General features: G+C 39.3%; 1 protein-coding gene across 21 annotated transcripts in view; it reads left to right on the top strand.

Annotated features, from left to right (window-relative positions):
* The window catches only part of HEATR5B (HEAT repeat containing 5B), a 97,133-nt gene that overhangs the window by 35,301 nt on the left and 39,049 nt on the right, over positions 1 to 22,783 (top strand). For all 21 annotated transcript variants that reach the window (XM_043511512.1, XM_043511511.1, XM_038397400.2 and 18 more), the window contains 7 exons: positions 1,867 to 2,030; positions 4,504 to 4,679; positions 5,638 to 5,743; positions 13,085 to 13,275; positions 15,409 to 15,568; positions 17,761 to 17,950; positions 20,244 to 20,413. In XM_043511512.1, coding sequence (XP_043367447.1) covers positions 1,867 to 2,030; positions 4,504 to 4,679; positions 5,638 to 5,743; positions 13,085 to 13,275; positions 15,409 to 15,568; positions 17,761 to 17,950; positions 20,244 to 20,413 — 1,157 coding nt within the window. The remainder of the gene's footprint in view (positions 1 to 1,866; positions 2,031 to 4,503; positions 4,680 to 5,637; positions 5,744 to 13,084; positions 13,276 to 15,408; positions 15,569 to 17,760; positions 17,951 to 20,243; positions 20,414 to 22,783) is intronic.

The raw sequence follows: 22,783 nt of genomic DNA, 5'->3' as shown, positions 1-22,783 counted from the left end.
TTAAAAAAACCTTAAAAATTAAAATTGGATATTTTTCTTTAAATTGGATCCTTTAATTTACATTAAATACAGATTTATTTTTTAAAATAATCATTTAAAATGAAATTTGAAACTCTGAAAAATTAAGTTAAGGCCTAAATTTATGTCATTTATTACAATCATTTAAATTAAATGAAAAAAATAATATTAAGCAGTACATGTTTGCTGTTTTAAGTTTTAAAGAAAGTTAAACCACTTAACTGGGGAAGTCTCTGGATAAGTATGTGGAACCAGAGTTTACTTTGAAGATTTAAACCAACTTTTGACAGCAATAGCCTTTTGCAGTGCAGAGAGAATATTTTCTTCATTTCAGTTTATTCAGCTAGGTTAGTTCAATAACTACTTCATTCAAAATTAAGAAACCAATTGGGAAAGCAGGAAAGCTTGTTTTCCTCTTTAATTCTGTGAATAGAAACTAGGTTAGGATAAGATCTACTAGTTCTAAAATCTTGAAAGACATGTTGAGCAGAAACAATCTCTGCAATTCTCTGATTACAGATTCTTTTTTTAATAAATCAGTTAGTATTAAAGGTAAAACATGTTTTGATAAACTTTTTTTCTTCTTATGTATCCTGCACATTTAAGGTAGTTTTATTTAACTACTACTAATAAATACATAAATATAAATTAAATTGCTGTTATTATGCATATTTAGTTGAATTTGAATTTCCATCCAAATAGACCTTGACACAAATCGCAAGAAAAAATTAGTAATCATCTAGTAAATAAATGCATCATTCACTATAATAAAAAATGTAAAATTTAGGAATCTGAAAAATGTAAGTTAAGATATATAACTGTTCAAATGAATGTGTATAGATATAAATCCTCTTGCTTAGGAAAAAGAAATCTGGTATAAAAGTTTTTTATTTAGTTGCAAACCAGAATGCTTTAATGGTCACCCACAAATGAGAATCAGTCTTTCTCTATGGAAATAACTAAAAATTGAAATGAAAAAAAAGATTAAAATCTGTTTAAATTAGTGTTTCCTGTTTGATTTAAAATCAGCTTTGATTTAAATCAGTCCAAACTGTTGATGTATAAAATATATTGATTTCAAGTGTTCAAAAGGTTAGCATCATTACGTTGACATCTAACTTGTAAATATAACTGCAGTTAGGACAAAATGCTCATTTTCTTATTTACGTGTGTGAATTTTTTCAGAGAATTCTAATGAAGGATCATTTATTCAGTTTAGAATCCCTAAATGTTAGAAAGTACACACAGTCCTTGGGGAAATAAATACACTCAAACCTTAAAAATGGTTTTGTATTTTTCAAATGCTCCGTATTTTCTGATCCAAAAGAAATTGTTTGTTTGTATTCTATTTTTTTTTCATTCTGCATGTCAGTAGTTCAGAGTTTAATAAGCTTAGATATGCTAATATATTATTACATTATGAAACAAGTCTATTAGATCAATACTTGTAGTGAGGACAAAGGGCAATAGTACATTTGTTTTTTGTGGCAGTATGTTGTTTACAAAAATAGGCTCTGATCATGCAAATACTTATGCATGTGAGTAACTTTATGTGAACTCAGTGGGACCACTCACATGCATAAGTGTTTGCAAGATTGGGATCGTGGTCTTGTAGGAGCCAGCATGATGCATGGGGTGAGGCACTGGGCTTCGGAGTCAAGGGTTCTTCCTGGGTTCTGTGTGCAGGTCTGCCACTGACCCTGTGCTAATCAAATTTACTGCTTTTTGCCTTAGTTTTCCATCTGTAAAATGAGAATAATGCTACTTGCCTGCATCTGTAAAATGCCTTGAAGTCTATGGAAGAGCAAAGAATTATTACTAGGTTTAATGTACAGTTCTGTTTTCTAGGATCATTTAATGCGCTCCTTCGAGAGCTAGTGGCAGAATTCACTTTGACAGACAATTCTGCTAATACAACTACATCGCTGCTTAGATCTCTTTGCCACTATGACGACAGTGTTCTTCTTGGCTCTTGGCTGCAGGAAACAGATCATAAATCAATTGAAGATCAGGTAACAAAAAAAATCAGTAATAAAACTCCTCTTATCCTTGGCTTTATTAAATAAAATCCTAAAAACTGAATCTGCACTCTTACTATGGATCTGGAAGACCAGTGTAATTCTACTGATTTCCAACTTTGTCTCAAAGGATTTTAAAGATTTTAAAGCCTGCCATATGCAGTGTAAATTTCTGGTAAAACTAGCTACCAAAAAAAAAAAAAAAATCAGTAGAGAATATCATTGCACAGTTTATAAAGTTGTGGTTAGTCAACTATCCTTGCTTTTAAAGAGTGAATTAAGCCTTTTTAGATTTAGCAGCAAGTCCCATAATTTTTTCTCCCAGCTCAGGTATTACAAAATCCAAAAGAAGCAGAATTTATAATGGGACTGTTGTCACAGTATGAACATCGCAACTAGTGTTATGCCAAAAAGGGACTCTTTTTTTTTTTTCTTCTTAAAAAGCAACAGTGTGAAATCATATCCTTCCATCTGGATGGTGACATGTACAAAGTCTTATTGGGAGTAGAAGGAATTTCTTACATTTTTGAAGGAAATCTGTTTGGCTATTGGATACATTTATAGGCATGTGAAAAATAAAAAGATCTTGGGAAATTTTTCTTTTGAAGACCCTTTTAATGAATTTTTGCAGATAGTCAACTGTTAACATTGGTCCAGTTGTGCTTTGTGTCAGACATCACTGGAAGAAAGACAAGACACTGGGAATGTTTAACTAGGCCACAACTTTTTTACTTAGATGCATCTGGGAAATGATCTGGCAATAACTCAACCAGTGCATGGGTCATCAGGACCACCTAGAAGAGAGCTGTCTTCAGTGCCCTCTCTCCTCTCTTCACTCAAAGCCTTTATCCTGGTCTCAACATTAATGCTGGGACTCCAATGGCTTCCTCTTGTACAAAGTTTAAAGCAGGGGGGGATAGGGGCTTGATCCTTCACTGTACCAGAAGTTAGGAGGCCCAGCTGCATTTCCCACCTTTAGGAGATAAGTTTCCCCTAATTCTGGTCCCAATTCTTCTGTTTTAGGTATCTGTCAGGCAGGCATGCTGGAACAATTTGTATAATGGGGGTGTTGAGAGCCATTGAACCAAACAGTAAGCCCTGTATATGAATGGGAACCATTTCTAACCTAGAGGTACAGCAGGCCCCCGAGAAACCCTAGTTCCAGCACCTATGCTGTCAGGTTGTGAGAACATGAACTCTATAACCTAACCTGCCCACGTAGTCCCTGGACTGCTGAGGGGAAGGTGAAAATACCTCTCTGTCCAGGCCCATCTGGCAGTGCGGGAAAAACTCCTTCTCAGCCCCTAAAAGGTGACTGGTACGATGCCCACAGATGGCCCCAAAACCCAGCCCTACCTAATACTCAGGGGGCAGGGGAGCTGTTGCTCCCAGAAGCAGAATGGTACTCTAGGTGGAGGTAAGGGGTTGTAAACCCTCCCCTTGGGTTCACGTGGAGCAATGGCTGGATTGAAAGGTACAATGGAAGCCCAAGTCAGTTAGGATGCCTCCTCCCCCTTCTCAAGCCCGCAAGGAAGCTGAGCTCCCATGAGCTTCTTTGCCTTGCTGGCCCAGGCTAACCCTCCTCACCTTTTGAGGTTACTGGGGTGAACAGTTTGTTTTATTGTATCACTATTTTGTACCATTCTTCTCTATAAATTTGCATTCCTATACTTGCATCCATAGATCCTTGTCTTCGAATTGCATATCCTGATGAATGAAACCTAGCACTGTTCAAAGCTTTTAATGTTTGGACTGCATGCATCCTATTGCCTGCATGGAACTACAGTCTAAGCAGGTATATAAAGAGGCATGAAGAGGTCTCAGTGACTCCTCAGTTTCTGTTTGATCTGCCTGCCTAGGAGATCACAGAAGCACTAGCCTCAAACTATATTTCATACATTATTTATCACTTAAATAACAATAAATACTTGGTATGAGAAAGTTCACCACCTTTTCACTTATGGTTGCTGTTGTTTGATAGCATACCTGGATAAGAGGGTGAGTTTAAAGAGATGTTTGTATTATGTCACAGACGTCAATTTCTAGAACACGGATTGATCTGTTTGGGGAATCCTTACTCCTTGAGTTGATACAGGATGTATGCTGCCTTTCCGCCTCAAGCCCATGCTGAGGGAATGATGATTTAACCTTTTTCCCTGAAATGCATCTTTGTGTTCACTGCTTCCAGAGCTGCTATTAGAACCAAATTTTGTCACTCTGTCTTTAATTCACCCACCTCAGCTGCACCAAGGGTGACTGAGACTGCTCACACCAAGTTGTTAACTGCTTTGAACGTTCTGGGATTTGCCTGGCATTGTTTGTAAGAGTGTAGTTAGAGAATTCTAACTGCTGGTGAGTAATCTAGTTTTAAGTTGCTGCATATGTAGTTTGGTTAGTTCAGTATGTTCAGTATAAATATGTGCAAATATGTATTTAGAAGGTATTAATATCTTGTGGTTATTTGTAGCTTCAGCCAAACAGTGCATCTGGAAGTGGTGCTTTGGAGCATGACCCGTCTTCCATTTATTTGCGCATCCCAGCTGGTGAGGCTGTGCCTGGCCCCCTTCCCCTGGGAGTATCAGTCATTGATGCCTCTGTGGCACTCTTTGGTGTGGTTTTTCCTCATGTTTCTTACAAACACAGGTCAGTCTAAGTTAATGTGCAATTCAAAGTGTATGGTTGACTTTCCTTTTTTAATTTAATGGGATTATATTTCTCTCAAAAAGTCAATCTACTTCTGGTGTTCCATGTTCATTGTCTCTCAGGGGGGTTCCATATCACGTACTCACGTTAGAAGTAAAATACCTTTTTCCTAGTTTACAGTCCTGAAAATTCAACTTAATGTGTGGTGAAGTCATTTTTATAATTGATTTAAATGTATTAGCATGCAGAACACTTTGCCGTAATTCAGCTTTGCAGTGACAGTGGCATGGATAGCTATGACAAAGTCTACCTGCATCTAAATGAAAAAACTCTGTAGCCTACATGCCAAACCACTGCTACCTGGTTAGGGATCCTGGTGGCGCTATTCCTTCCTATTCCTGGCATCTCTAAGGGAAAGGTGAGGCACAAAGCCGGTTCATTTTTTCCTCCCCTCCTCTAATTTCTCAGTAGAATGTAGGTGGAAGGAGAGAATGTGAATTATAGTTTGCACTCTGCTTATTCCCCAGCATTATGAGGAGGTGAAGGATAGTGAGGCAAGTGAATTTTTCTTCTCTCCTGTCCCCACAGTTCCTGGTCATACTGCAAAGTCTTTCTGCAGTCGCTGTTTCTTCTAAGCAATCATTTCTTCTGAAATGACAATCTCTTGCTTGTGGCTGAGTTCAAGGCCAGCAGAGTGTCAATCCGAGGTTTTACCCCCTCTACCTGGTAGCATGTTCTCAGGCCACCAGGTGAGATGGAAAGATTTTCATAGGGCCCAATACATTCTGCAGCCAAATAGCAAAATTCACAGGGCCTTGTTTAAACCATTCTACAACTTTGTTGTTTTTTTTTCTCTTTTGCATTGGTCTTTTTCTCTGTAGGCAAAATGTATTGTCTTTTCAGTTTGTTTTTTGGAAGTGTCTCTCTCTTAGTGATGACGTTAATTATTCTTTTGTAGGCTACAAATGTTGGATCACTTTGCTGAATGTGTCAAACAGGCTAAAGGTGTCCGTCAACAAGCTGTGCAGCTTAATATCTTCACTGCTGTTCTCAGTGCATTGAAGGTAAAACTGCTTTAAAATCTGGAACTGACAGATACTAAAATTCTCAGATTTATAGCCATTAATTTATGATAAACACAAAAACTACATTAAAAGATCATTATTAAGGTTGCAAAGTCAAGCACTCAGAAGTTAGGAAAAGCCAGAATTAAAGTTGCCTGTACATTCTTAATTGGGCTCCTTTGTGCATGTTTGTTATGCTACAATCTTTAACTACATGATTACATCTTATTTCCCCACCTATAATTTGGGGGGGAAGGGTGTTTTTCCTAAAGTAACTTGATTCTTTTTCTGAGTGGTAATAGTACATTCCTTATCCTTATCATACTTGAGGACCAAACAGGCTGCTGCAGTCATCCAGCATTTTCACTCCCATCCAGCGTGTTAAGATGTGATTTTGCTGTTACCTTGATTAGAAAAAGAAAAATAGTTTCAAAATTTTCTTCATATAGCTAAAATGTCCTTTAATTTAGTGACTGTTGCAGTGCCACCTAAAAATTTCAGCTTTCCAGTCTGATGGAGTTTGATCCAGTGGTGAGGGGAGAGAATAAAAGCCTCCCCTGCCTGCGTGTCCTAGGTAAAGCTAACTCTAATTCAATAACACTGGTGTGTGTATATGTGTGTGTGTGTGTGTGTATGTATGTATGTATATGTATGTGTGTATATATATATATACATTCATATATATAATTTTTTTTTTTTTACACAATAATGACAATGCAGGTTGATGGGTTGACTCCCCTCTCTTGTGAATTAGGTAGGATGCCAGCAAATAAGACTTCAATTTTCACTCTTTCCATTCAGCTAGCTCCAGCCCTTTTAATAATGTCACGGCTAACCTGGTGGCTGAACTTTGTGACTTTGTCCTCACCCATAACTATTTCACATTTGGGGACAATGTATACCTTCAAATCAGCGGCACAGCGATGGTACCCGCATGGCCCCACAGCATGCCAACATTTTTATGGCTGATTTAGAACAACGCTTCCTCAGCTCTCGTCCCCTAATGCCCCTACTCTACTTGCGCTACATTGATGACATCTTCATCATCTGGACCCATGGAAAAGAAGCCCTTGAGGAATTCCACCAGGATTTCAACAATTTCCATCCCACCATCAACCTCAGCCTGGACCAGTCCACACAAGAGATCCACTTCCTGGACACTACGGTGCTAATAAGCGATGGTCACATAAACACCACCCTATATCGGAAACCTACTGACTGCTATTCCTACCTACATGCCTCTAGCTTTCATCCAGATCATACCACTCGATCCATTATCTACAGCCAAGCTCTACGATATAACCGCATTTGCTCCAACCCCTCAGACAGAGACAAACACCTACAAGATCTCTATCATGCATTCCTACAACTACAATACCCACCTGCTGAAGTGAAGAAACAGATTGACAGAGCCAGAAGAGTACCCAGAAGTCACCTACTACAGGACAGGCCCAACAAAGAAAATAACAGAACGCCACTAGCCATCACCTTCAGCCCCCAACTAAAACCTCTCCAACGCATCATCAAGGATCTACAACCTATCGTGAAGGACGACCCATCACTCTCACAGATCTTGGGAGACAGGCCAGTCGTTGCTTACAGACAGCCTCCCAACCTGAAGCAAATACTCACCAGCAACCACACACCACACAACAGAACCACTTACCCAGGAACCTATCCTTGCAACAAAGCCCGTTGCCAACTCTGTCCACATATCTATTCAGGGGATACCATCATAGGGCCTAATCACATCAGCCACACTATCAGAGGCTCATTCACCTGCGCATCTACCAATGTGATATATGCCATCATGTGCCAGCAATGCCCCTCTGCCATGTACATTGGCCAAACTGGACAGTCTCTACGTAAAAGAATTAATGGACACAAATCAGATGTCAAGAATTATAACATTCAAAAACCAGTTGGAGAACACTTCAATCTCTCTGGTCACTCGATCACAGACCTAAGAGTGGCTATCCTTCAACAAAAAAGCTTCAGAAACAGACTCCAATGAGAGACTGCTGAATTGGAATTAATTTGCAAACTGGATACAATTAACTTAGGCTTGAATAGAGACTGGGAATGGATGAGTCATTACACAAAGTAAAACTATTTCCCCATGTTATTTCTCCCCCCCACCCCACCCCACCCCACCCTACCCCCCCACTGTTCCTGAGATATTCTTGTTAACTGCTGGAATTAGCCTACCTTGCTTGTCACCATGAAAGGTTTTCCTCCCCCTCCCTCCCCCCACCATCGCTGCTGGTGATGGCTTATCTTAAGTGATCACTCTCCTTACAGTGTGTATGATAAACCCATTGTTTCATGTTCTCTCTGTGTTTATATAAATCTCCACTCTGTTTTTTCCACCAAATGCATCCGATGAAGTGAGCTGTAGCTCACGAAAGCTTATGCTCTAATAAATTTGTTAGTCTCTAAGGTGCCACAAGTACTCCTTTTCTTTTTGCGAATACAGACTAACACGGCTGCTACTATGAAACCTCTAGTCCTTTTTTGTCTCTTGCCCAGTTTATATCCTGCCTTTACGGAGGTCAGTAGCAACTGTGGCAGCCAGGTTGTTTTGGTGGGCCCTCTTTGGTTTTTCTTCAGCCGCGTCTTCCTTTTAGGCTGTGTTTACACTTCAAGCTGGGGTGTGATTCTCATCGAGTTAGTGCAAGTATGTGCACATGAGCAGGAGAATCACACCCCAGCTCAAAATGTAGACATAGCCTTAGATTAATACTTTTAATAGTAACTCACTAATTTTTGCCTTTCTGCTGAGAAGATCATTTCCTTCCTTCACATGGAGTATTAGGATGAGAAGAGTCATGAATACACTTAATGCAGTGGTCATGTTGCATCCAGTTTCTTATGGCCACTCAGCAAGTCTTGACATTCTGCCTCAGGCTCTCACAGAGCACTTGTTTTCACAGTTCTTCAAAGTAGTTGACTGCAGCAGTGGGAGTACAGAGTACTTCAAAGAGGGATTCCCTGGGGGCACGTTTCACAGGTGCAGATACTGGAAGATAAACAGTCTTAAAGATTTTTCTACTTCTCACAGACAGTCCACTGCTAGTAACCTGGAACTTTTTCCCTATGGGTAGCAGAATTCCTTTATTTCAGAGTAGCAGCCCTGTTAGTCTGTATCCGCCAAAAGAAAAGGAGTACTTGTGGCATCTTAGAGACTAACAAATTTATTTGAGCATAAGCTTTCTTGAGCTACAGAATTGCTTTGCTGACTTTGGCCCTTTCCTGCTGAGATTTCCTCTCTTACCACACACACACTTTAAATTGTGGTGTACTGATTTTGATGCCACAGCCTATCAGATCAGTTCATTCTCTTCAGCATCCAATAACCTATTTACCAGAGGGATGGGAAATCATACCATTGTTGTTCCTCTGACAGTGCACACCCTGTGTCTCTCTCCTGGTACTAAAAAGTAAAGGAGTACTTGTGGCACCTTACAGACTAACAACTTTATTTGAGCATAAGCTTTCATGAGCTACAGCTCACTTCATTGGATGCATTTGCTCAGAACTCCACGAAGATGAAAGCCAGTGTCATCAGGTCATTAACAGTGACCCCAGAAGTTCATTGATTGGAAATGTGGTGTTTTTCAGATAAGACAAAATTGATTATTAGTCCCCTTTAATGCCAGCTGTTGGAGACTAACAGGACTCACCAGTTGCAAGTCAGTTTAGACCAGAAGAAAATTCTCTCAGGAGACTTAATTTTCTTTTTTTTTCTCATTGACTTCTGGGTACTCTTCTGACTCTGTCAATCTGTTTCTTCACTTCAGCAGGTGGGTATTGTAGTTGTAAGAATGCATGATAGAGATCTTGTAGGTGTTTGTCTCTGTCTGAGGGGTTCGAGCAAATGCGACTATATCGTAGAGCTTGGCTGTAGACAATGGATCGTGTGGTATGATCTGGATGAATGCTAGAGGCATGTAGGTAGGAATAGCGGTCAGTAGGTTTCCGATATAGGGTGGCGTTTGTGACCATCGCGTATTAGCACCGTAGTGTCCAGGAAGTGGATCTCTTGTGTGGACTGGTCCAGGCTGAGGTTGATGGTGGGATGGAAATTGTTGAAATCCTGGTGGAATTCCTCAAGGGCTTCTTTTCCATGGGTCCAGATGATGATGTCATCAATGTAGCGCAAGTGAGTAGGGGCATTAGGGGACGAGAGCTGAGGAAGCGTTGTTCTAAGTCAGCCATAAAAATGTTGGCATACTGTGGGGCCATGCGGGTACCCATCACAGTGCCGCTGATTTGAAGGTTCACATTGTCCCCAAATGTGAAATAGTTATGGGTGAGGACAAAGTCACAAAGTTCAGCCACCAGGTTAGCCGTGACATTATCGGGGATACTGTTCCTGACGGCTTGTAGTCCATCTTTGTGTGGAATGTTGGTGTAGAGGGCTTCTACATCCATAGTGGCTAGGATGGTGTTTTTAGGAAGATCACTGATGGATTGTAGTTTCCTCAGGAAGTCAGTGATGTCCCGAAGATAGCTGGGAGTGTTGGTAGCGTAGGGCCTGAGGAGGGAGTCTACATAGCCAGACAATCCTGCTGTCAGGGTGCCAATGCCTGATATGATGGGGCGTCCAGGATTTCCAGGTTTATGGATCTTGGGTAGCAGATAGTATACCCCAGGTCGGGGTTCCAGGGGTGTGTCTGTGCGGATTTGTTCTTGTGCTTTTTCATGGAGTTTCTTGAGCAAATGCTGTAGTTTCTTTTGGTAACCCTCAGTGGGATCAGAGGGTAATGGCTTGTAGAAAGTGGTGTTGGAGAGCTGCCTAGTAGCCTCTTGTTCATATTCCGACCTATTCATGATGACGACAGCACCTCCTTTATCAGCCTTTTTGATTATGATGTCAGAGTTGTTTCTGAGGCTGTGGGTGGCATTGTGTTCTGCACGGCTGAGGTTATGGGGCAAGTGATGCTGCTTTTCCACAATTTCAGCCCGTGCATGTCGGCAGAAGCACTCTGTGTAGAAGTCCAGACTGTTCTTTCGACCTTCAGGAGGAGTCCACCCAGAATCCTTCTTTTTGTAGTGTTGGCAGGAAGGTCTCTGTGGGTTAATATGTTGGTCAGAGGTGTGTTGGAAATATTCCTTGAGTCGGAGATGTCGAAAATAGGATTTGAGGTCACCACAGAATTGTATCATGTTCATGGGGGTGGAGGGGCAAAAGGAGAGGCCCCGAGATAGGACAGATTCTTCTGCTGGGCTAAGCGTATAGTTGGATAGATTAACAATATTGCTGGGTGGGTTAAGGGAACTACTGTTGTGGCCCCTAGTGGCATGTAGTAGTTTAGATAGTTTAGTGTCCTTTTTCTTTTGTAGAGAAGCAAAGTGTGTGTTGTAGATGACTTATCTAGTTTTTGTAAAGTCCAGCCACGAGGAAGTTTGTGTGGAAGGTTGGTTCTTTATGAGAGTATCCAGTTTTGAGAGCTCATTCTTAATCTTTCCCTGTTTGCTGTAGAGGATGTTGATCAGGTGGTTCCGCAGTTTCTTTGAGAGTCTGTGTGGTATGTAGATTGTAATGGATTTTTTACCTTCAGTCCTTTTGGTATGATATCCATCTGTTTGCATTTGGAGAGGAAGATGATGTCTGTATCTGTACGAGTTTTTTCATGAATTTCCACTCCATACGGCTAAATTCAGTGCCTCGCATAATGACAGGTTTCAGAGTAGCAGCCGTGTTAGTTTGTATTCGCAAAAAGTCTGTCTGTATCAGCCACACTATCAGAGGCTCGTTCACCTGCGCATCTACCAATGTGATATATGCCATCATGTGCCAGCAATGCCCCTCTTCCATGTACATTGGTCAAACTGGACAGTCTCTACATAAAAGAATAAATGGATACAAATCAGACGTCAAGAATTATAACATTCAAAAACCAGTCTGAGAACACTTCAGTCTCTCTGGTCACTCGATTACAGACCTGAGAGTGGCTATCCTTCAACAAAAAAAACTTCAAAAACAGACTCCAACGAGAGACTGCTGAATTGGAATTAATTTGCAAACTGGATACAATTAACTTAGGCTTGAATAGAGACTGGGAGTGGATGGATCATTACACAAAGTAAACCTATTTCCCCATGTTATTTCTCCCCCCCCCCCCCCCACTGTTCCTCAGATGTTCTTGTTAACTGCTGGAAATGGCCCACCTTGATTATCACCATAAAAGGTTTTCCTCTTTTCCCCCCCTCCCCTTCCTGCTGGTAATAGCTCATCTTAAGTGATCACTCTCCTTACATTGTGTATGATAAAACCCATTGTTTCATGTTCTCTGTGTGTGTATATAAATCTCCCCACTGTATTTTCCACGGAATGCATCCGATGAAGTGAGCTGTAGCTCACGACAGCTTATGCTCAAATAAATTTGTTAGTCTAAGGTGCCACAAGTACTCCTTTTCTTTCTCCTCTGTCTGACTACCTGAATGTTGCAGGGAAAATTTCTGGTTTCTTCCAGTCTGGTCACAAATGCATGACTTTGTGATACAGGGCTTACTTCTAGAGTTCTTTTCCCTTTCTCTTTTTCCCTTAGTCATTATACCTACAAGTACCTAAAACCTAGACCACCAGATGCTCTTTCAGAAAGCAGCATGCCAGATGATATATATTAGAGACAACAGTCCAGATGTCCACCTTTCACTATCATAAAGAGCTGATTTATCATATGCAGAAGTTCTCGGGGGTTTTTTGTTGGTTTTTTTTTTACAATGATTCAGCTTACAGTTCTGAAGTTCGCCAATTGGTGTGCTGTGAGGGGCTCGGAGAGTGAGAGTGATAGAAGGAGGTGGAGTTAAGTGCGTGAAAACTGCAGTGTCTCATTGGCTATTGCCTTGCCTGTCTGATCTATGGGAGGAGCCAACACATCAAGTTGTATTGTTGGAACTGGCTCATGGAAAACAATTAGCAAAGAATCATGCAATACCATTGCTGTTGGTTTTGGAGGAAACTAGTTGCTTTGCTTTTTGGGGCAGAAGCAGATTATTGTTTTGGTGGTAGTTGGGTGTTCATGTAGTCTTCATTTTACTTCTTTATTTGTATTAACATGTAACATTATTTTAATCTTATTTAAAAAAAAGAAAAAAACCTTGAGAAATAGGGAGAAAAGTAGAAATTAAACACCTTTCTCATGGTGTGAGATGTAAGATGTGTCCAGTTGTGTGTAAGACATCATTTAAAAAATTAGGTAGCCTGTCTTATGAGTGAATTATCTTCTTGTGAAAATATCAGTTTAAACTGTTTTAAACTTGATTTCAGTAATAGATGTCACAACATACTTTTATTCTTTTTGGTCAAATATTTTTTCCCATTTGTTCATATAGGGTTTAGCTGAGAATAAAAGCACATTAGGACCAGAAGAAGTCCGCAAATCTGCTCTGACATTGGTTATGAGTGCCCTTGACAATCCTAATCCCATTTTGAGATGTGCAGCAGGAGAGGCACTTGGCAGAATGGCTCAGGTAGTTGGAGAAGCAACTTTCATCGCCAGAATGGCTCAATTCAGCTTTGACAAGTAAGTTGTTGTCACTTTGCCTCAAGAAAGGAAATAAAACATAGAATTCAAACATGTTCAGAAAATGTCTCTGCTAAATATGATTATAGTTTTAAGTATTTTTCCTTCATGCCTAACCACTTTGGGTTGGTAGGCCTAATCAGGTTTACAGATTCTGAGTTGTTTCATATGCTGTTACCAAGAGTGGACAATGACTGATTGAAATATTTGGTCTTCGGAACACTATTGTTGAACAGTTCTTGATGATCTATTTAAGGATGAAGAAACTGCTTCAGGTAAAATAAACATGGCTGACTCTAAGTATGTGTAAAGTGTGGGGTTGCCCAGAATAATGCATATCTGTAGCTGCATGTCATCAACATCTCCTCTCAGCACCTAGATTTTGGCTTCTTTGTTGGCCCACAGTGACTTGCTTCCTTACTCCATCTGACTCCCCATCACTAATTAGGCCTTCAAAGATCTGTCTGTACTAAAGATTCAGGAAGATAAGTGTGTCCAATTTTTCCTCAGATGAGTATGTGAACTATACTCTAGTGTATTTCCTTTAAACTGGAAATTGGTCTTCTGATGATCCAGTTACGTTAAATTCAGCTTCCCTTTTATGAATGGGATTAACTTGTCCATATCTAAAAAGATAAAAAGTCGTTGTTATTGTTGTTGTGGTTGTTTGCAGAAATGCAAAAGAGATTGCAACTTCTAAGTATAAAATCTTTCTTTCTTATAAAGGAGGAATCAGCTTAACTCAAATAGGCCAAAAAACATCTGGGGACGTTCTTTTTGTGAAATAATTTGTTTCTTCAGTGGTGTCATTTCAAGGCAAGATTCTGTTTCTGTCATAAATAAGGCAAAATTTACCTAGAGTTATACCCCTGGATCTCGGCAAACTAAGCAATATCAGAAACTGTAAGGGAGAGTTCAGATTCTTCCTGCTCTCACCTAGATTCACACATGCTCTCATTCAGTGTTATAGGTAAGAGTTTTTCTAAAGAAGTAAAATTTATTATCCTCAGCAATTCTCAAGAGATCTTCTAGATAGTTTAAGTATCTCAAGGATACTTATTTTCATATGTTAAGCATTTTTCAAGATTTTCAGTATTCAGAATTTGCACTTTGTTTTTATAATACAATTGCTTGTAAGACTTTATTTCTTCCCTTGAGAATCCATAATTTTCCAAGCACTGCTATGGTTTTGTCCATAATTTCTCCTCCAAGATCCATTTTATCAAATGGATTTTTCAATTTATCCATATTGTTAAGTAATTCTTGTATTATCTACTGGAGGCCTTTTATTATTTATATGTTTGCATACTGCCTAGAGTGCAAAGGTCTTACATGCAGAAAGACGAGAAATTACCCTTCACTTTCTTCTTTAAAGGTATCCATTTTCCGTGACTACTGGAGAACAATTGTAGCTAACAGCCTAATTATTTACAGTTGTCATAGCTGTAGTAGATGTGGGGGGCTCAAATCTTGCCAAGCATTGATAAGAAAAGTTATCATATACTTATGTAATGTGGTGATTCAAAGTCTTGCTACTTTCCTCCTTGTTTCTTTTGAATAAAAGATTATTTAAAAAAACCTTCATAATAAAACTCATAGCAGTGAGAAGCAGTAGGTTCTAAAAAGATTTAACAAGTGAGCTGGCACTATATCAGAGGATTCAGCTGCATTCCCGTCAGTCCTCCACCATGTCTCTTCACATTTTCATTCTTGATTGTTTAAGCTTAGCACAGCATTTTCTGGGTAACAGAGTACTGTGGTCTGCAACATCAAGCAAAGAGTAGACAGTTTAAGAGAATCGTGTGTCCTGTCAGTTACAAAAGTATTCCTTATCTAAAATGTCAGAAATAAATGCTTTCCAGAAGAGGAGAAAGGAATTATAGTAAAGTCAGAATAACTTTACAAGCAACTGAATATGAGGAATTAATAATCGGAAAGTTTTAAATATTTTCATTTGTCTTTTTCATTTATATCTTCCCAGAAAGTCTCTGCTGGTTTTTTTTTGTTTTTTTTTTTGAGTTAACAAATAGTCCAGGTGGAAGCTGAGGTTTGTTTATTTTTCTGACACTTGAACAATCCTTGCCTCAACCACAAATCTAGCAAATACTTTGATTTATGCTTTAATCTTGATAGGTTAAAATCTGCTCGAGATGTTGTGTCAAGAACCGGTCATTCGTTGGCTCTTGGCTGTCTTCATCGTTATGTGGGTGGAATAGGTTCTGGACAGCATCTGAAAACCAGTGTCAGTATTCTGTTGGCGTTGGCACAAGATGGGACCTCACCTGAAGTCCAGGTATAAAACAAAAAAACATTTTAAAACCATTTAGTAGGGTTTAAGATTAATGTATTACTGTCAACAGCAAAGAAAATGCTGTACAAAAGAAAACATTGTCAGTCCATGCCCCAAGGAGTATAAGCCTAAATGGGAGAGCGATATCTTTTTGCCCTAAATACAGTTTCTTTAGGGACTTTATGGGGCAGTATGCCTAACAACAAACTAACCTGACTTTGAACAGTTACTTTAGGCAAGTGCCCAATTATGTTGAGTCATCTCAAGATGTAAATAAGTTATTCCATTCTATAGAACAATGAATTAAAATAAATTATAAGACAATTTGGAAAACAAATGTATTGTACGTTAAAGTAGAATCTTAAAGGAAAGTAGGTGCATTCATGATATCCCTTGGCAATGAATTCTACAAAGGCAGTTAAATAAAATAATAAAAGACCCTCTGGAGAAAGATGTAAATAAAAACGTTGAATAAAAAAATTATTTGCCTATGAATATTATTCTCAAAAGATTATAGTGTAACTCACCACATATCAGGAGACTTTTTCATTCTTTCCCCCCATTACTCCAAAAGAATTTATTAGTTGAAGTGGCTACTGGCTATTATGCCTAATCAGCAGGAAGGTGTGTCTCACCCACAGAAAGAGGCAGTTTAATGGCTCAGAACTTCGAGCTTGGAGCCCCCATCCTCTGCTACCTCTGTCGCGTGGAACCACAGACACCCGTGTCTTCTTAAATTATTAACTTTAGAGAACATGGAGTAGAGGTAATCCTCTGTCTGAGGAGACAGGATTGATAGAAGTTCTGATTTGCTTTGTTTAGTGATTATAATAAAAAAAACAACCCTCATAAATTTCCATAGTTAAGCTCTCAAAAGTTAGATATTGACAAAGTTCAGGTTGCATGTGCAATATTATTTCTGCTGTTCTGTAAATGCATCATGGTAGCCTTTAAACAAAGGCTTGCATATTATTTCACAAATAAAATTTAATCAATTTTTACTCCAGTATAAAAAGATAAGAAATCAAAGGAGGCGATTTTCAAAGGTACAAATGGCAGTTAGGCGCCTAATCCCCATTAACTTTAAATGGGAATTAGGCACATAACACTTCCGTTTGAACCTTTAAAATCCTCCCTCTAAATCAGTAAAAAGATACCAGAGCGTTACAATAAATAGAATGAAACAGTAGAAAGAATGAAAAAAATGTTACAAGATGCAACATTAGTATCTAACATTGTAAAATAAATAGTGTTATGTAGTTGAGAAAGATTATGTGATCAGGTAACTAGACTGTAGGAGCAGAAAAAAGGCAGTGTGGCCAGCAAACTCAAATGTTTAACTGTGCAACTGTAACCTCCTCTTAAAATAGTCCTTTTTCTTTTTATGGAACTTGCCACATTTTTTGGAGTGAGGGGGAAAAAATCACAATGTAAAATTGTTTTGGTAAATGCCACTGCAACACTCTGTCCTGCACACTTTGCAGCCTACAGGAGAGGGAGTCCATTTCCTGTGAACGTTAGCAGCCCTGAAACTTGTTCCCTACAAGCTTTGTAGAAAATGAAACAAGGGCACCCTGCTTCATTCATAGTTTATCTTACAGGGTGTTCAGTGAATGAGACCAGGGCTTTGCCCTTCATTACCTTTCTCCAGTTAGCTAAGTTAACTATATGTGAGCAGCGTGGCCTTCCTTAGCTCCACTTTTACGAGTTTAGAAAGAAAGCTCAGTGCAAAATGCACTGTATATGCAAGCTGAGAATTTCAATTGGCCATAACATTATCAAATGAAAACCTGTTTCCATTGGTTCAGGCACTTCTTGAGGACCATTTCTGTGTCTAATTTCAACTTTCTACCCCCGTTTTGGCTTTAGAGCTATTCAAAAATGTGTCAAACTTTTTTATATAGTGGAAAAAATACATGTATCCTTTCCTTCTCATTCTCAAACAACGTAGCCATTTTTATTCAAACAAACAAACAAAAATTCACCTGCAAGCAAAGACCAAACCTGGGAAATTTCAGCCCAGAAGTGAATGTTCCAGATGGTGGGGTAACGAAGATGTTCTTAAAAACAGAGGGTTAAAATAGAAATGTTTAGACAAGGGTGGTGAGAGCCATAGCCACTATAAATAAATCCTCAAAACTCTAAACCAAACAAACTTATGACTCAAAACCAAAAATCTTTTTGATTTATTATAGACCTGGTCTCTCCATTCACTTGCCTTGATAGTGGACTCTAGTGGGCCAATGTACCGGGGATATGTGGAGCCTACTCTGTCTCTAGTTCTTACCCTGCTCTTGACGGTTCCACCATCACATACAGAAGTACATCAGTGTTTGGGCCGATGTCTTGGGGCTATAATAACTACGGTTGGCCCTGAGCTGCAAGGTAAATTTAATGTGCAATTTAATTAAGATAAAGTTAAGGTTATAAATAGGATAGATGCTGTTTTTTCTTAATGTCAGCTGGCTGTTAAAGAATTGCATGGTGGCAGATAATGAAACATTTGTGATTGGTGTGTAGGGTTTGTAGATCTGCAACTGCACTGTGTGTATTGATGGTGACACAATTCAGAGCGACTGCACCTGTATTTCCTCCTCCATGATCCCTCAAGGGCACCCACTCTAGGCTCCTAGCTCCTCAACTGTCAGCTCTCCTGGGTAAAGACCTTCATCTCTCTCCCTCTTGACAGGGGATTTTCAAGGCTACACAATTCCTTGCCCACTCTGTGATATCTACAGCAAGCCAGACTGCCTAAACAGTCCAGCATCTGCACTTTAGCAAAAAAGAAAAGGAGTACTTGTGGCACCTTAGAGACTAACAAATTTATTTGAGCATAAGCTTTCGTGAGCTACAGCTCACTCACCAAGTGAGCTGTAACTCACGAAAGCTTATGCTCAAATAAATTTGTTAGTCTCTAAGGTGCCACAAGTACTCCTTTTCTTTTTTGCGAATACAAACTAACACGGCTGCTACTCTGACATCTGCACTTTGTGTTCTCTCCGGAGGCTGTGAACTATTGTAATCGCCAGCAGTTACAAGTTACCATGCAGCTCCTTATAAGCAAGCACATTTATTCTTATTGTGAAAGATTACAGAAAAAACATATAAAAGCTACAAACCCCCCCTTCTATGTATGCTAAAAAGTTTACCAAAGGTCACTCCAACTTCAGCCTTAGGCTCTGGTAGGTGTCAGCCCTTCCAGCTCTTCTACAAGGATTTCTCCCAGATTCATCTTGGTCAGAAGGTCCTATCTCTTAGCTAAATCAGATAGAAGGCCCTGAGACAGTTTAAACTCAGGCTATTTTCCCAAAACTCCTTTCTTTGTCTTTTGATCTCTGGGGAATCCAGTTTGAACTAGTTAGTATATCTGAGCCTCTCCAGGTGATGGTACTTCTCTGGAGGTGTTAGACCTGAATGAATTTGCCTAATCATTCCCCACTGTTCTTAGTTCCTGGAGGAACTGTGGCCACCCTCTCTGTGGAATTGCATACAATCCCTGGCTCACAATGATGCATAAGATTAATATAGTAAGAACTCCCAAAGATATTACAGGAAATTGCCATATATGTTGCAGGTGGCCATATGAACTGGTGCCAAAACTATCTAACTCCAATAATAAGGTAGTCTCAGTATTCTCAGATCTTTATACCTTGACAGATTTTTCAGTGTGGTATCTGAGGGTATGTGGTCCAAACTGGAAATAAAGATGAAGTATGGTGGTTTTTCTTTAAGGTGCATAGGGGATTTTGGTGGATATACATGGGTCTTTGATAAAGTGCCATAGATGAGGCTGTTAGTGAAACCTCAGTTATAAATACCCTGCCTTTCGAATATGTTTATTAACTACAGTCTTGTAGTTGTATCTGAACTTTTTTGCCTAGGAATTTCCTTATTGATTTTTACCAGATAGTATTAATATATACAAACAGAGGTTGTTCAGAATTTTTTCTTGTAGAGACGACATTTTGCTGTAATTATAGCTATGCTGTAAAGATGATGAATGGTACTTGTTGAAATGCAAGAGAAGATAGTCTTTAAATCACATATTCTGTGTAATCTGTAACCTGTTGAATCCAAGTGATGCAACTGAGGGAGCTAAGAAACTCCTCTAGCATATTAATATATTAAACTGCTCCAGAACTGCAAAAAAAATACAAAGTCTTCCAAAATGTGATAAGTATTCAGAGTTTAAAACTAAATCCATAGCAAATAACTCTAAAATGTTATATCTAATATTATAAGAAATGGGTCTATGCATGCAATCTTATCCAAGACTACTAAATGAAATAGATTTCCAAAACCTGAAACTTGGTTCATTTTAACAAGTGCCATATCTCAGAAATACTGACTAACTGAACAATGTCCGCAAAATTTTTCTGGCTAATGATCAGTTGTGCGAAATTTGAGGTTTAAAGGACTTTTTGGGCTAGCAGATTGCTTTGGAACTTTAAGGAGGTAAGTGTCAAAATTGGGCTAAAATGGAAAGTGAGTTCTAACCCTGTATACTGAGTCCTTTTGAAGTAATGCAGCTGTTAACTTCAAGTATAAGTATTTAGAAGAGTGATGCTGTATGTAATTTACAAAGATTTCACATCTCTGAAGTTTTGTGATTAAAAAGTTAAAATGTATAACAGCTATACAAAAAAGTTGCTTTGTTAAGAATTCTTTATTCTTTTAGGTAATGGAGCTACTATTTCAACAATCCGCTCTTCGTGCTTGGTGGGATGTGCAATCACACAAGATCACTCGGACTCTCTTGTTCAGGCAGCTGCCATATCCTGCCTTCAACAACTTCACATGTTTGCACCCCGCCATGTCAACCTATCCAGTCTGGTTCCCAGCCTTTGTGTGAGTGTAAAATGTGTCTGTCCTGTCCTACATCTCTAATGCTGGAAACTTCAGCATTACAGCCTGCAGAAAGGAAAAAGAAATGGCTAGCAGCATATGGGGGACTATAAATATGTGTTGAGGGGAAAAGTTTTCAAAAGCACTCAGTGGCTCCCAAGTCAGAAGTCCCATTGAAAATCAATGAAGGGACTTTAGCGCCTAAGTCATTTAGGCACTTTTGAAAATTTTACCCAAGACTAGGGACCTATTTCTAATTTACATTAAAGCCACTTTACACTGCTCTGGGTGTGAAGAGGAGCCTTAAAGTGGGCTTAGATTATAGTTACGCTTACTTTAAATCCCTTTACTCTGCCAGAGTGGTGTAAAGTGGCCTTAGTTTAAGTGAAAATCAGGCCCTAGGGCTATTTAGCTTGGAAAGGAGAGGAATACACAATAACAAGTCTCAGGGTCCCCCAAAGGTCTCCTCTTTTTTAATTCGTTATTTTATATGCCTATCTCCTATGGCTACTTAGAAAGGAAGTGTATGTGGGGAAAGTGGCATATCTTCTACTATCAGAGTCCTAGGCAGAGTCTGTGTCTTGCTGTCGTCCCCATGTTCCTCCATTGCTGCTCAGGTGAGCATTGTCACATGTCTCAGTAAACATGGCACTAGCCTTCCTGCCTCAAGCCAGGAAGTGATGCAAGGGCTGTAAAATCCAAAATTTGATCTTAAACAAAACTTCTATTAGATGAAAATTTAAAAAATACATTGGAGTTAAGTATACTTATGCTCAGACATTCAGAAAACTGAGTTTAAGGGAGAGACCCTCCCTTTAAGCAATCCCTGGTCACCTGTGTCCCCGACTCTTCACAGATAATGACCAAAGGACTCCCAGGCCTATTTATACTGAAATTGGGACTTTGTCCCTGTTTGTGTAATCTGCTGTCCTATCTTTCCTTAGAGTTTCCCCCCCATAGCACATGTCCCCTTGTCTTGCACAACTGGTGCACTCTTATTCAGCATGACCCATGCTCTGCACTCTGACATATTACAGAGAATTCCAAGTAAAAGGTATTGCTCAGCACAGATGTAGGTGGGCCCTTCTGTTAAGTGTGAATAACAAGCTGATATGTACCACATCCTGTGACAAATAATTATCTCTGTCAGTTCCTTTATGACTAAAAGTCCCATTGGGAATATTATAGACAAAGAAGTTAACCCAAGGTGTAATTGTTGCTGATTGAAATCTTTTTCCATCCCATTCTGCTGTCCTTTCCCTGCTCCATCATAAACCCTCAGCTACCTAATTTTCCTTCCCTCCCTTTTGCTTCCAAAATCTTGTTCCCTCCATAAGTCTACCTACAAATGGCTTTGCACATGCTCCCACAGCTGTTTGGACAAGTAAAATGTGGACATGGCGGCTGAATAGAGGACTGGCTGAAAATCCTACCCCATTAAATGAAGGAGAAATCGGTGACAAGCTTTTGTCTTCTGTTTGGAACCAACACCATGTATCAAACTTAAACCAATCTCTTCCATATGCTTTTCAGATTCCTTTCTGCCTCTGTACTTCATCATTTTTTTTTTAAACTAAAAGTAGGGAATAATCTTTCCAGTAATTTAAATCCTAAAGTTCTCTGTTGTAGTTCTATTGAAACAACTTCAGGATGATACTTAGAGGATCCCTTAAAGTCTGTTTTTCAAGATTGAAACCTTCAGACATTCATGAATGAAATAAAGGCCTAGTGTTAAATATTTTGTACACTCTGTGACCTTTCATTTGGGAAAGCAATTTCCACCCTCATAGCAAGCTAATACAGGGAAAGCAAATGTGTATTCAACTTATTAAAAAATATGTCCCCGGGGTAACTCAAGATTAGAGTTTCTAAAAGAGCACTCTTTATCTCCTCCCTTGAAAAACATACAGTTCCCTGTACAGCTACTTCCTCTCAAGAAAAGTTGGGAGCTTGCAAAATTCTTTTGGAAGAAAAATATTTACTTGTACTGGAGGTGATTCAAAGCATATTAGAAGCAAATGTTACTTAGCACAGAAATCTGAAAGTTCTCACGTTGAGAAGTACTTACTGACATATGTGGTATAAACTATGGTTTAGATTTGAACATAAAAGGTTTTAATGACAGTTGTCATGAGTGATTCAATGATTGCTAGTGGCCATTTTATTGAAAATTGTAATTTCTGTCACTGGCAGAATACAGGATCCTAGTAACCAATGTTAAAGCATGATGTAAACTGGACTAGAGCAGTGGTTCTCAACCTTTTTGGGCTCAGCACCCATTTGTAAATGATTATGGCCTGTCACAACCCAGTAAATAGTCTGGGGGTGGAGGCCCTTGGGTGGTTTTGGTTGGGTCCTGCCTGGCACTAACCC

The sequence above is a fragment of the Dermochelys coriacea genome, chromosome 3 (genome assembly GCF_009764565.3).
Source record: "Dermochelys coriacea isolate rDerCor1 chromosome 3, rDerCor1.pri.v4, whole genome shotgun sequence".
Taxonomy (NCBI): domain Eukaryota; kingdom Metazoa; phylum Chordata; order Testudines; family Dermochelyidae; genus Dermochelys; species Dermochelys coriacea.
Note: the sequence above shows the minus strand (reverse complement) of the source record. Positions and strands in the feature narration are given on the sequence as shown.